The sequence below is a fragment of the Narcine bancroftii genome, chromosome 3, assembly GCF_036971445.1.
Source record: "Narcine bancroftii isolate sNarBan1 chromosome 3, sNarBan1.hap1, whole genome shotgun sequence".
NCBI lineage: Eukaryota > Metazoa > Chordata > Chondrichthyes > Torpediniformes > Narcinidae > Narcine > Narcine bancroftii.
The window spans coordinates 311,864,298-311,880,575 of record NC_091471.1 but is presented as its reverse complement, the minus strand read 5'-3'; the positions used below and the strand labels follow the sequence as shown (position 1 = coordinate 311,880,575).

General features: G+C 43.8%; 1 protein-coding gene across 1 annotated transcript; it reads left to right on the top strand.

The window, feature by feature from the left end:
* Positions 1-3,192: 3,192 nt before the first annotated feature.
* LOC138759063 (uncharacterized) lies at positions 3,193-9,324 on the top strand. The gene is made up of 2 exons (XM_069928924.1): positions 3,193-8,620; positions 8,726-9,324. Exons 1-2 carry the CDS (start codon positions 8,273-8,275, stop codon positions 9,140-9,142), a joined length of 765 nt encoding a protein of 254 aa, XP_069785025.1. The 5' UTR covers positions 3,193-8,272; the 3' UTR covers positions 9,143-9,324.
* The last annotated feature ends 6,954 nt before the right edge of the window (positions 9,325-16,278 follow it).

Below are 16,278 nucleotides of genomic sequence, written 5' to 3'. Positions count from 1 at the left end.
CCTCTTATATCTGGCCATGAGTCAGCAAAAATCATTGCTTCACAATCAGTTTCAAAAAACCAAAATTGATAGACTCCGTAAAACACCTTCAACACTGCAGGGTAACGAAAAGTAGACTTATAACCTTTATGCCACAAAACTTCTTTAACTGGATTGAATCGACGTCGACCTGATGCATTTCCAACAATGGAGACATTTTCCTGTGTGCTCCCTCCATTGAAATCAAAAGGCTTTCTACTTCTTGGTAACACGCACCTTCTTCCGGGGAATGGGTAATTCCAGCGCCATCCTTCATTTGGTAGCAATAGATTTTTTTTCAGCCCGCACAGGAAATCTTTGGGGTCTAGGCAATGAAGAAATTGAGCCAGGGGCTGTTTCAGGTCGTCTAGTCCCCAGATCCTCAGCACTTCGAAAATGTATATTCTTATGAACTTGAGGTTTAATCTTTTTACCATTAGTGGCCATAATAATTGCTTGATACTTTAAACTAAAATTTAAAAAGTTTAAACTTGAAAACAAAGGGTTAAAAAACAGGTATTTAAAAATCTGGCCAGAGAGGTCGAGATTACATGTCTAGACTCTACGCTATCTTGCCACAATCCCTACTTTTAGCTTCTTAATATAATCTATCACACATTGCCTTTTTATTGGGTGATTTAAACCCTTAACATTAACAATTGTAAAACTTAAATTACTTATTACAACTTACACAATGGCACCCAATCTTTCACAATTAACTTAAACAAAAACCCTCAACCAACAATGAAAAACACTAGACCCCCCCCTGAAAAAACTGCAACACACTCAAGACACATACCCCAGACACATACCCCAACAATCACACACCTCCCACACACACACCCTACACACAACCCCCAACACACATCCCCAGACACACATTCCACACATACAAGCCCCGACTCACACCCCCCACAATCACACACCTCCCACATGCACACCCCACACACACATACACATCCCAGGAACACACCCTCACGCTCACAAACTCCCACACATACACTCTGCGCACACACACACACATATCCCCCATACACATACTCCCCCAAACACAACCTCTGACAGATATACACAAACACCCTTCGACACTCATACACACCTTCCACACCCTCACTCCACAAACACCCAATGCACCCACAGTCCCCTTCCACACACCACACCTACACATATACCCCGACGCACAACCCAGAAACACCGCCCACATACACCCCTCACACACACCTTCACACATGACCACCTCCCACACACAACTCACAAAATCAACTCCCAGCCACACATCCCACACATAAACGCACACTCACACTCACCCGATACAACCCCTGGACAGATAAACCTCCCACACACATACCCGTACACACATCCTCTCACACTCAGTCCCCCCCACACACACCCACCCACACCCCATATACCTCTCACACACACCCCCAAACACACACACACCTTCACACTTGACCACCTCCCACACACAACCAACACAAAATCAACACCCAGCTACACACACACATACACGCACACTCACACAATACAACCCCTACACAGATAAACCTCCCACACACATACCCGTACACACATCCTCTCACACACACAGTCCCCCCCACACACACCCATCCACACCCCATATACCTCTCACACACACACCCAAACACACACACCTTCACACTTGACCACCTCCCACACACAACCAACACAAAATCAACACCCAGCTACACACACACATACATGCACACTCACACAATACAACCCTACACATCTGCCCCAAAAAACATGGCCCCAATGGACATCCCCCACTCACTCCCCACATACACACCCCACACAATCATAACCCTACAGACTTCCCCACAAAAACAATAACATACCCGTCCCACACACACCCAACACAAACCACACACACACCCATTCATAGACCTCCACCCATCCCCCAAACACATACCCCACATACACACCCAGCACATGGACGCCCCTCCATATTCACCACCGCATTCACACCCCTGCACACACAACCCACGCACAAACCCATTCCCAATCATGCCCCCTACACACTCCCTCCCTCGCATGCACTGCCACACTTATTTCTCCGCACACACACCCTTCACACCCTTGACACAAACATTGCCAGACAAATCCCACCATGCACACGCACTAATGCGACCCTGCACAAACACCTTCCCACACAAGTCCCTCACACATGCACTCCCACTCACATGGCCCTACACACACATCCCGAACCACATACCCCTACACACACACACCCCATAAATACACCCACACACACACTCCCTCATACAACCCCCTCACACACAAACCCGCAAATCCACCCACCCACACCACCCCACACATATTTCCCCCACACTCATGCGCTCACACATAGACACACACACATTCCCTCCACGTATATCACACACACACACACACACACACACACACCAACCCTCCATATGCAAACCCCACACAAGCCACACATCCCATACCCACACACACACTCTCTATATTCAAATCCCACACACACACAAACCCCACTCATAAACACCACACAAGCACAAAACCCCTAACACACACAAACTCACACACAAAAACACCACACAAACACAAACAACCCCCACACTCAAATCCACCCCACACACTAACCCACCACACACACTAACCCACCACACATACACACCATACTCACATCCCCAAACATCAGAGACTTACCCAAATTCCCCACACACACAAACCCCAAAATAGCGCCCATGGTGGAAGTGAGGGCATTGGTGCAGTCGCTGACCCATGGGGAGGTGTGGGTGAGGGCATTGGCGCCGTCGATGATGGAGGGAGGGGGGTTGGTGCCGTCGCTGATGGAGGGAGGGGGGTGGTGCCTTCGCTGATGGAGGGAGGGGGGTTGGTGCCGTCGCTGATGGAGGGAGGTGGATTGGTGCCGTCGCTGATGGAGGGAGGGGGGTTGGTGTCATCGCTGATGGAGGGAGGGAGGTTAGTGCCATCGCTGATGGAGGGAGGGGGGTGGTGCCATCGCTGATGGAGGGAGGGAGGTTGGTGCCATCGCTGATGGAAGGAGGGGGGTGGTGCCATCGCTGATGGAGGGAGGGAGGTTGGTGCCATCGCTGATGGAGGGAGGGAGGTTGGTGCCATCGCTGATGGAAGGAGGGGGGTGGTGCCATCGCTGATGGAGGGAGGGAGGTTGGCGCCATCGCTGATGGAGGGAGGGAGGTTGGTGCCATCGCTGATGTGTCAAGGGGTGCAAGATGACGTCGTCATTGACAAGTATGGGGATGGAAGTAGCGCTGACAAGCGGGGTGGGGGGGCATGCAATGCTTGCCATGTCCTATATACGTTGGTGCCCCACACAGACACTGACACACACACTCACGCTGCCACACACACCCACTCACACATACACACCCCCACACACACCCCAAACCCACACCCTTCACACACTCCCCATACACCCATCCCCCACAAACTCACACCCCTCACAACCACACACACACCCCTCACACACACCACACATAACCCACACCCACACCCCTCATACACACACCCTCACACATGCCCCACAACACACACCCCTCCACACCATCTCTCCACCCATCCCACACACTCTCACCCCCCACCCACACATACACACACTCAGACACCCCCACACTGCCCCCTACACTTCACAAACACTCATCTACACACATTTCCCACACACACCCCTCTCGCACCCATCACTCACACACACACCCCACACTAACACACTATACACACACCCACCCCCCACATACCCCACTCCCTACACATCCACCCTCCACAAACACACATCCCTCACAAACACACACCACACATAACCCACACCCACACCCCTCATACACACACCCCTCCACACCATCTCTCCACCCATTTCACACACTCTCACCCCCCACCCACACATCCACACACTCAGACACCCCCACACTGCCCCCTACCCATATTCTCACAAACACACATCTACACACACTTCCCACACACACCCATCCCTCACACACACACCACATTAACACACCATACACACACCCACCCCCACACACCCCACTCCCTACACATCCACCCCCCACAAACACACATCCCTCACAAACACACACCACACATAACCCACACACACATACCCCTCATACACACTCCCACACACATAACCCACAACACACACCCCTCCACACCCCCATCCACCCATCCCACACACTCTCACCCCCCATCCACACACTCAGACACCCCCACAGCCCCCTACATTAATCCTCACATACAACCCACACACTCCCACTTACACACACCCCACACACACCTCTCACACACACCCACAAACACACTTCCCACACACTCAGACACCTTCCACACTGACTCCACACAACACACAGACCACACACAATTCCCACACACACCCCACACACCCACATACTTACACACACTTCCCACACACACTCCCACTTACACACACACCCCACATCCCCACACTTACCAAACACTCACCCCACACAAACCTATCACATCCACTTCCCACACACTCAATCCACACACTCAGACAACTCCCACAGTGACCCCACACACACACACATCCACACTCCAATAGAATCTCTTTTCTCCCTCTCCCCTTAATCCCGTCTCCGAACCAGATTCTTGTATTTAAAGTAGACTTTGTTCCTAGACGAATATAATATGGGTCTGGAAGTCGGGTTTTAGAATGAAAGGTTCTGAAAATCGTTCAGGATAGGTCCCCCCAATTATTTCGGGGCAAATTGGAAGATGTTCTTTTATATCAGCGACATGTTCTATCAGTGAGATAATTTTGTCGAGTTCCTTCCATTTGACGTCGATGTTGTGCTTTGTACAAATGTCTGCATATATTTGTTCACTTATGGAAAATGGAAAGAAGGAAATGCACACACGCACACATACCCACTCCCACACCCTCCCACACGCACACATACATACACACAACCTCCCTCACACCCCTTCTTACACACGCCCACACACATACCTACCCAAAAGGACCCAAGCACATACACTCCACACATATCCACCACACAATCCTACCCACACACCCCACACACAACCCCTCACCCATTCCCTCCATAACCCCACATGCAGACCCCAAACACACACCCCAATCCCACAAAACTCCAGACACACATCCCAATGATTTTGGGGCAAATTGGAAGATGTGCTTTTCTATCAGGGACGTGTTCCATAAGTGAGTTAATTTTGTCGAGTTCCTTCCATTTGACGTCGATGTTGTGCTTTGTGCAAATGTTCTGTATATATTTGATCGTTGATATATTTGTATATATTTGTTCACTGTTCTGTATATATTCTGTATATATTGTATATATTCTGTATATACTTTTTCACTGTAAACAAAAGCCCCACATATCTGCACACACACCCTCACACACACACCCTCCCCCACACCCCTTCTTACACACGCCCACACACATTCCCACCCACAAGCAACATGCACATATAACCCACACACATCCACTGCACAATCTCACCCACACACACCACACACATCCACTCACACGTTCCATCCAACACCCCAATACCCGAACATGCAGTCCACAAACACACACCCAATTCCACACAACTCCACACACACATCCCAAATCCCACACACAACCCCAACTATTTCGGGGCAAATTGGTAGATGTGCTTTTATATCAGGGATGTGTTCGATAAGTGAGATAATTTTGTCGAGTTCTTTTCATTTGACGTCGATGTTGTGCTTTATACATATGTTCTGTATATATTTGATCGTTGATATATTTGTATATATTTGTTCACTCTTCTGTATATATTCTGTATATATTGTAAATATTCTGTATATACTTTTTCACTGTAAATAAAACCCCCACATACATGCACGCACACACACACTACCACACACACCCAAATGCCAACAGACACTCCCACTCCCACACACACACACACACACACACACACACACACACACACACACACACACTGTCCCTCACACCCCTTCTTACACACGCACACACATATACCCACCCACAAGCACCCATGCACTTATACCCCACACACATCCACTACACAATCTTAAAAAATCAAACAAAAGATGAGAAACATTAAATCGGACTGACCCGACAGGACGGAGGAACTAAGGTCGTTTGGAATCAGCAGATGCGATAGAATCGGCAATCTCCGTCAGGCCGAGGGACCTTGAAACACCACACAAGTACAAACTAAACTGGATGAGAGGGTCCTTGCAGAGAAATGGATTGGAGTCAATCCACAGGACCCTCAGAGCAACAGAGAGGATCACTGGAGTCTCCCTCTTCCCCATCAGTGTGATCTAGCAGGATCCTTGTCTGAAGAGGCCATGCCAAATCCTGGAGAAGCCCTTTGACCCTGCCCACAGCATCTCTCAGCTGCTCCCATCAAGGAAGAGAAAGGAGGATCAGAACCAGCATCAGCAGGATGAAGAACAGCTTCTGTGCAGGGGTCGGGAGAAGGTTGAAGCACCAAAGGAACTGCTCCCACTCACCATCCGAGTGCAAACAGAGAGCGCATGTAAAATGTTCAATGATGGGAATGTATGGACATGATACTAAGGGCTGAAAGAGACTTGGAACAGGGTTTTTTGTGGTCGATCATTTATTACGAATAAAGTCTTACACGAAAGGGCAAGAAGCAGCTAAGGTTCTTCTTTCCACACAGATCTACTGTTAGTCCTCTAATTCTATGGGAACTGTCGCAGGGTTGTAGCTCCCAGTTGTTGGGATAGGCTGACACAAAGTGGTAGGTCCAGGTACTAATGAGGATGCCATCAGGTGGTTCCCCACCCCCCACTCTCTCCCCACCACCACTGCCAACATCAGTTCTTTGTATTACAAATAAAGATGAGTGAAACACAGAAGTCTGCAGACGCTGTGATTATAATTACAAACACACCGACATGCTGAAGGAACTCAGCTATTCTTTCCAGCATTCAGGCCTGAGCCCTTCTTCAAGGAATAAACAGAATAACCCAGAAGCAGGAAATCTCAGAAAGGCTCAGAATTCCGGTTAGGGGACAAATCCAGCCCAACAAAAGGTGTTAATTGGATGTGATAGGGATGAGGTTTTTCATAGCAGGCCGAGCGACCATGTGGTCAGGCGGGCCGAATCGCTGTCCCAGTCAGTTGGTACAAGATGGCATAGGCCCCCCTTCCCTTCTCATGAGAAGCATGCATTTGGTGACACATGTTGCCTGGGAGGGAGATGTCGCCACATCCTGGTTGCAGCAACTCCGCAACGCACTGACATCACTCCCCTAGACCAGCGCACCCCAGAGAGGAATGAGGTCATCCCCTAAAAGCAGCACGAGAGGTTCATATAAAGGCAGTTACAGGTTCACTTCATGCTGTGCGGAGGTGCTTCATTTCAGTAGCACCACCTTTTGCAGTCACGACAAGACCATGAACAGGCTGTCAGCAAGAGAATGGGATGGGGAATTGAAGCAGGTGGCCACTGGGAGATCCCCGCTCTTGTGGCGGACATGGAGAAGTTTGTGTTTATAGGATAGCTATAAATTCCGATGAAAATACAACCAGTATAGGTTTTACTCACTCACAGGCTTCCAGAGTGGGTGAGAAAATACAAGTCTTTAGGCCAGCAAATCTTCCAGACAGGGTTCAATGATCAATTCTTCCCAACAGGGTCCCAACCTCCAAAAGGCAGCCCATTCATATATTGGTTTCCCGCCCAAACACAGCTGATTGAGTCTATTACCTATCAGATGTGAATTGTCAAAAGCTACAGTAAGCGTTCAGTAACCTTAACAACACCTTCCAGTGCCAGCTTGAAATTGTTTCTGCTCAGAGGTTTCGCCCACCATTGTTCACAGACGAAGGTGAATGATGCTTGTCAGTGACACATGGGTCTCTCTGGAGGTTGAACTGATCCCAGGGCACTGAGTTCTGGAGAAATGACCACACCAAATTTGATGTTGCTGAATGGAGGAAACACTTTCGTATGTCGCATGGCACCTTTCACTTCGTGCTGGAACTCTAAGAACCTCACCTGAAGCCGCATAGACCAGGCGCAGCAACCATGGAGCCGGGATTTCGATTAGCTGTGGCTCTGCGCTGGTATGCCACCCCTTGTGAGTATCGATCCATCAGTCCCATCTTTGGAATAGGCATCAGCACCGTGTGCATGGTGGTGCAGGAGGTGACGGCCGCCTTGACGAAGTTCCTCGGTAAACGTCTCATGTCCCTGCCCATTGGAACACGTCTCCAGGAGACCAATGACAGCTTGGTGCAAAGGGGATACCCAATGTGTGCCGGTGCCATTGATGGATCACATATTCCCATTATTGCCCCCAGCTTGCATACTGCAGCCTACTACAATTGCAAAGGCTGGCATTCAATGGTTCTGCAAGCGGTGGTCGACCACAGATTCTGGTGAGCTAAGCCTTTATTGGTCTTTATCACATCACATCTCAATGTCTATCACTTCACTGTGCTTTCCATTCACGTTACAGCTTCTCAGATGTGTTTGTTGGCTGGGCAGTACCCATGATGCCCGAGTGCTTGCCAACTCTCCTCTGTATAGAAAGGAAGAGGACCAGGGCGGATACCACTTCCCACCTGATGTGAGTGTTCACCCTACAAAGCTCCATGTGTCAATCTTATGTATGCTTATTGTGTCAACGGTCATGTGTATGAATTAACAACATTCTCCATTGTTGTGCCTGCAGGTGTCCAAGGATGTTAATGGAGTGGAGGTTCCAACGCATCTTGTGGGTCATCTGGCATATCCACTACGAAATTGGCTGATGAAGGGGTTCACACAGCACCAAGGACTGGATCTGGATCAGCAAAGATTTAACAAGGCCCTTAATTCTGCAAGGATAGTGGTGGAACATGCATATTGCCGTCTAAATGGCTGCCGGTGGTGCCTGTCCAACCGTCTGGATATCTCTACCACCTTAGTCCCAGGTGTTGTGTTTGCTCGCTGTGTCCTGCACAATATATGTGAGATTAACAAGGAAGACTTTCTGTCAGAGTGGACGTTGGTTGAAGCAGATGGTCCTGCACCCATTAGCACAGATTGTCGCAATCAGCAGGCCCATGGGCACCAGGCCATCCATTCTGCCATTTTGTCCATCCTGTAAGGGTATGACCCTGCCACCTAGCTCCTAATTTCCACAACTTGTTCCCCCCTCCACCCTCCCCACCCAATGCGACAACATGAGCCTACTGCCTGGCATGTTATGTGTTCTCGTGAAGTAATGGTTGCATATAAATGAGACTTGTGTGCTTGTCAAAAATGTAATAAAAAACATTTTTTGAGAAATCTTATTGCTTCATAAATATCTGAGTTCGATATAGCAATGTAAACATTTCACATTATGTTTAAACTAGATGTAAACCATGGAACGGACAAATCACATTGCAAATACACTCCACACTTGAACACTGCAGAACAAAAACAAAAATGGTAAACACAACAAACACCTCCACCCGGCACCACAGCATTTCTGTGTTGTGCCGATTATCCCTCTCGGAGGAGGGTTACCAAGTTCATTTGGCAGGCGCATCCTGCGCATTCAGGTGGCCTTCCGGCAGCCCATATTGCCATTATATGCGGCTTTACAAGTGGGGCATTTGGCCACCTGAAAGTGCCTTTTCTAAGAGTTCCTGTATCTGGCTCATTCCTTGAAGAAGGGCTCAGGACTGAAATGTTGGGAATATATCTTGATCTCCTATGGACACTGAAAATCCGGGCTGAGCTCCTCCAGCTTAACGGTGGGTTTTTAACCACAACATATAGATGCACATCTCAAGACAAGGCCACAAAAATGTGCCACCTGGGAAAATTGCATAACAGGGGCATCTTGTGGTTCCACTTGGCTGCTTCTTACATTATTTGGCCAGGACTTTCTTTGCAAATTTCCCAACACCTATTCTGTGTTTTCTCCAGCCTGTCAATTCAAATACACTTGTTTTCTTACTTCTCCAGTTCTTGGTTTCTCTGCTTCCTGACCTGCTTTTTCCAGCAGTTTTGTATAACTTATATTCCAGCAGTTGCTGTGGTTGAACTTTTACTGATTTAATGAATTGTTTTCATCAGAATCTAAATGTGCTTGAGTCCACGGTCAGCCATGTAAGCATTGAAATGGGTGGCCACAGGGAGATCCACCCTGTTGCAGCAGACAGAGTTGAAGTTCATTAAATGCACCCAATGATTTGGTCACTGCAGCCACCAGTTAAAAAATTCAAGAGGTTCTGCAGTCTGTGTGTCAAGAAATCCCTCTGCACCTCTGTTTTTAGTGGGAATCCTTCAACCCTGAAGTTGTGCTCTCTCGTCCTTGACTCCTCTAACATGGGAGATAATTTTACCAAATCTACTGTATCCAGGCTTCTCAACATTCGAAGTGCTTCTTAGGACCCCTACCACTCATCATTCTTCTGAACACCAAGGAGTATAGTCCAAGATCCATCAAACCTTCCTCATATATTAATCCCTTCATTCCAGGAATCATTCTTGTGAATCTTCTGCAATGCCAGCACATCCTTTCTTCAATAAGGAGCCCAAAACTCTCTCCGCTATTGCAGGTGCAGCCTCGCCAGTGCCTTCTTAAGCCTCAACATCACATCCCTGCTCTTATATCCTATTCTTTGTGATATGAATACCAACATTCCAATCAGCTGATTGACCACCAACATGGAAGTTAACCTATGGGGCATCCTGCACGGCGATGCCAAGGTCCATCTCCCCCAGAATTTTCAATCGGCCCTTTTATTCCTTCTCCCAAAGTTCATGACCAGACATTTTCCTACTTTGGAATTCACTGGCCTCTTCTTTTTCCATTCTCCTAATCTATCTGTCTCTCTGCAGCCTTGCTGTTTTCTCCCAGCTACCTGCTGCTCTGTAACGGGTGAAGAAAAAGAGATGGCCCCCAGAATTGTTTCCCAGCATTTCTGCACACCTGCAGAAAGCCACATAACACAGCAATTGCCTTCTGGTCGTTCCCCCTGATAGTACAGATTCTAACACCAATGTGTATCTGTCCACAGTGTACTTTAGGATGACTGTGATTGGCTGAGAGTGTAGCCACACCTACTGGCAGGTCTTAAAGGATTTCTCCTAGCCAGACCAGGTCATTCTGGACTGGTCGACCCACTTATGATATGCTCCAGTCTTTTAGTTAATAAAAGTCTTGGTTTGGATCAACAAGTGTTTGGTTCTTTCGACGCACTCTGCAATGTTCCCCCTTCCTGCACCTTTGCTCTCTGAGATGTGTCACCAGCAGTGTCCTTTCCTTCTGTTCCTCAAAATAGATACTTTATTTTCATATTTCAATATGTGCGCAACTCGGAGTTCACAATATTAGCCAAGAGCTGTTAAAATTCTCGGGAAAACATTGCAAATTATAAAATCTTCTCAAACAATGAAAAACCATGTACAAAAGTGAAAACAGTGACTCCTGGTGGGCCAGGTAAAAACTATCGGGAGATACATAAAAAGGTGCCTTTTTAGAATCTTTTTCTGCTCATGTAGAGAGGGTTTTGAAGGTTAATTGGAAACTATTTTCAGAGGCTTGGACATGGATGAATTTTTACGGACTGAATGAAGATGATGTTCACTTTGTTCCTGATGCATTTTTATATTTGAATCAATCAATGAGAATATTATGGTTGGAGGAGATTTTAATTGTTGTTTGGATCCGTTGTTGATTAAATCTCCAAAAATTGTGAAAAAAGACAAAATGGCAAAAAGAATAACTGAGTTAATGGGGGTTTTAAATTTAGTGGAAATATGGGAACGGAGGAATCCGACCAAAAAGGATTTTTCCTTTTATTCTGCACGTCATGATTCGGTTTCAAGAATAGATTTTTTTGGTATCAGCCCATTTGCAGGATCGAATCAGACAGGCTGAGTATAAGAGTAGGATTCTGTCAGATCACTCATTATTGTTAATTTCACGTAGTATCGCTGAGATGGTGGAAACTTGTTATTGTTGGTGATTTAATGAAACGTTGTTTAAAAAAAACCTGAAATTATTACGCTTGTAAGAGATCAGATTAGGTTTTTTTAGAAACGAATGAGGGATCAGTTCAAAGTAAGTTTATGTTATGGGATACTTTAAAAAAGATATTTACGAGGTCAAATTATTAGTTATATAGAACAAGTGAAGAAACAATATATAGCAGAAATTCAGGGCTTAGAGAAAGAAATTGCAACATTAGAGAAGACATTTAAGAAAAATTCAACTGAGGATAATAAAATACAGTTGTCCAAATTGAAGCTTTGTTACAATACAATTGTGAAAAAATAATTCAATGATTGAAACAGCTCTACTATGAGTTGAGGGAGAGAGCACATAAGGTTTTAGCTTGGCAATTGGAAACTGAACAAGTGTCTAGAATGCAGTTAGGAGAAATTCAGAGATAACATAAACCACAGGATATTAATGATGAATTTTGTACATTTTATCGGGACTTTATCTGAAGGGAATTCGGATATGGAGCAGATTGATTGTTTTTTGTCAAATTTAAATTTACCTTTATTAGAGGAAGTGGATATTAAGACTTTGGATGGTTCATTTACTGATTTGGAACTTAAGGAGGTGTTACAATCTATGCCAAGTGGAAAATCACCTGGAGAAGATGGATTTACATTGGAATTTTAGAAAGAATTTTATGATTTGTTATTTCCGGAATAACAAGCCACTGATACAGGTTTATTTCCAGAGTGGTTTTCAAGGGCATTAATAACAGTTATCCCAAAGAAAGACAGAGATCCATTAAAAGTTGTCTCATACAGACTAATATTAATAAATATTAATCTTGAATGTATATTACAAAATTGTAGCAAAGGTTTTAGCAAACAGATTGGCTAACTTTTTACCGCAATTAGTACATGTGGATCAAGCAGGATTTATCAAGGACAGATGTTCAGCTGATAATATTACTAAATTAATTACAATAATTAATGCTTCAAGACAACTCAACCAGACAATGATATTAGCGCTAGACGTGGAAACGGCTTTCCACAGTGTGGAGTGGAATTTTTATTTAAGGTGTTAGAAAAATATAAATTTGGACCACTCTTTACCAGTTGGGTTAAGGCATTATATTCTAATCCTTTGCTCGGGTGGTGACGAATGGACAGATTTTGAAGGCATTTAATTTGTTTAGATCCACTAGACAGGGTCGTCCGCTGTCACTAGCCTTATTTGCATTAGTTATAGAACCAAGCAATTAGGCAAGAAATGAATATTAAGGGAATTACAATTGGTGGGCAAGAGTATAAAATTAATCTGTTTGCAGATGATGTGTTGATATATTTGTCTCAACCTAAGAATTCTTTAGAACCATTACAAAATTTGTTGAAAAGATACGGGGTAATGTCAGGTTATAAAGTAAAGTGAGATATTACTAATATCAGATGGATATTATTCAGATTGTAAACAACTTATGAAGTTTAAATGGTCAAATAAAATTATTTGGGCATTATAATGGATAAAGAGTATCAAAATTTATACAGCTTAAATTATGTACCATTATTAAATAAGATTAAGTTTGATTTAAATAGATGGAAGGAGTTACTGCTAACACTGATTGGATGGGTAAATTGTATTAAAATGAATATATATCCTCGCATTCAGTATTTGTTTCAATCTATTCTGAGTGTTATACTGGGAAAGATCTTTCAGGAATTAAATAAAGCAGATTGTTTCTTTCTATGGAATGGTATGTTGTCTCGAATCTCTATGCAAAAGTTAACATGGAGGTATGTTTTGGGAGGTCATCAATTACCACATTTTCAAAATTATTATCAAGTAGCACAATTAAAATTTATTAATAGAGTGTTTGATATTGACCAACCTCCGATGTGGGTGAATGTGGAGAGGGATCAAATACAAGAAAGAACAATACATTATTTTATATATAAATGGAATCCTCTGCTTTTGCAGTAGTATCAACTGCCAGTATTGAAACATTTGATAGGAGTATGGTATAAATGGAATCAGTTTATAGGATCGAAAGGTAAGATTTCAGCTAAGACACCATTATATCAGAATCAGACAATTTCATTTTCTATGAATAATTCTTATTTGAACGATTGGGAATCAAAAGAAGTGATATTATTGGAGGACTGTTTTGAAGTCGATTCACTTCTTTGGTTTAATAGACAGAGAGAAATTTGGAATATCGCAAAATACTTTATTTGCTTACTATCAAGTACAAGATTTATTATTGGAATGCTTTGGTAGAAATTTAGTATAACCTGGTCAAATGAAATTTGAGAGATTCATTGTTGATAAGGGGAAAAAAGGGATTTGTTTCTGAAATGATGTGTTATTACACAAAGAGATGAAAAAGGTAGATATATTTAAAATAAAGGATAGATGGGAGAAGGATTTATGTGTTCCTATTTCTGTGGATGAGTGGTCTTACATGTGTTTGGTTAGTGTTATGAAATTAATTAATGTACGATATAGTTTAGCTAATTATAACTTTCTGCATCAGTTATATTGAACTCCTGAAAAACTGACAAAATATGGATTTAGTGGGTCAGATTTGTGTTTTTGATTTGGTGATCAGACAGGTACTTTTTTTATACTCAGCGTGGGAATGTTTAAAGTTGAAGCCCTTTTGGTAAAAAGTGATTAAATTTTTGCGATTTCTTTTCAAATAGATTTATATGTGGATCCATGGGTATGATTACTGGGATACATGAATACAATTATGGCAAATTTACGCTTGGAGAAACCTCAAATTGCATATATTCGTTTAGAATTAGCAGTGGCTAGAAAATGTATAACTGCAACTTGGAAAAATGATGTCGAATTGAGTATTTATAGATGACACAATGAAATTCAATCATGTATTTACTTTAAGAAAATAATGTATAATTTGCAAAATAATTATTCTTTTTTTATAAAGATGTGGAGTTGGTATTTGGAATGTATGGTTTGAGATTTTAAGTAAAAGCCTTATACGTGTTGCAAGATGTAAATGGATGGCGCACCGTAACAGCCTGTTATGAGACGATGTCATTCAGTTTTTTAATATAAGCTCTGTAGGGGTGAGGGTTATAGGTGCTTGGAGAGATGGGAGGGGGAGGAGGGAGGTAGTAGAGGGTAGTTATAGATTACACTTTGTATTTTTTCCTCTGGGTACTGATGTCCTCTCACATCCCTCAGGTAGGTGTAAATGGCACCTTGATGACTGATGTGGATTGTTTTATATTTTAAATACAACATCTATGTTGTACATGTAATGACAATATCATTCAAAGAATTAGACTCAACTACAAAACTGGGAGGAAGGATGTGAACCTGAAAGATTTAGTTATGGCCACTGATTCTTAAACAATTTGGTGAGAGGACACACACATGGTTACCGGGATGAACTCAGGCATGAGAGGTTTCAGAAAGGAGAAGAGACTGTTCTTGATCAATCAAGAAATTTTAGAGATCACCCAGTAAATGTTATGAGAAGGCACATGCGCACGTGATGCCATAAAAGGAGTTACGTTTATATTGCATATTCAGTTAATTTTTAATTTAGACATACAGCACGGTAGCAGAACATCTCATGCCCTGAAGCCATGCTGCCCAATTTACACCATTAACCTACACCCCCTGCACATTTTGAATGGATCATGGAAACCAGAGCCACTGGGGAAAATCCACGCAGATACAGGGAAGACTTTCAAACTCTTTATAGACAGTGGAGGACCTGAACCCAGGTCCGGTCCCAATCACTGGTGCTGTGATGGTGTTGTGCTAATTTCCACACCAACCATGTCATCCTTTAGATGCCATCTTATTCAGAATAAAGAGTGTTTACTCTTTCTCTCTTTTAACCATCTTGAACACAATGTCAAACTGTTTCATTAACCTCCAAAACAATTGATCAGAAATAATCTATAGAACACCGTCGAACCTGTTTACTGAAATAAATTAAATGGAAGGAAAAAAGAAAAAATTAAAAGCTAAAACTAAAAAAAACCTAAAAATTAGGTCTAATCCAACCTCTCCCTCTAATCAAGGTTACCTTATGTAATGAAGAAAAGACCAATCGTGTGGAACAGTTGGCAGCCCCCAGAGAACAGGCAATGAACGGCCAAAACACACATTTAGTTCCTCCAATTGTAGAAAATCTAAGAATGGGCCCCCATTATTTCATCAATTGGAACTTTCTATCTTTAATATTAGATATGATTGTCTCTAAACTTAAAAGGACATTTCATCATGTAATCACTGTGTATGGGTCAGGGAAGAATCATCTTTCC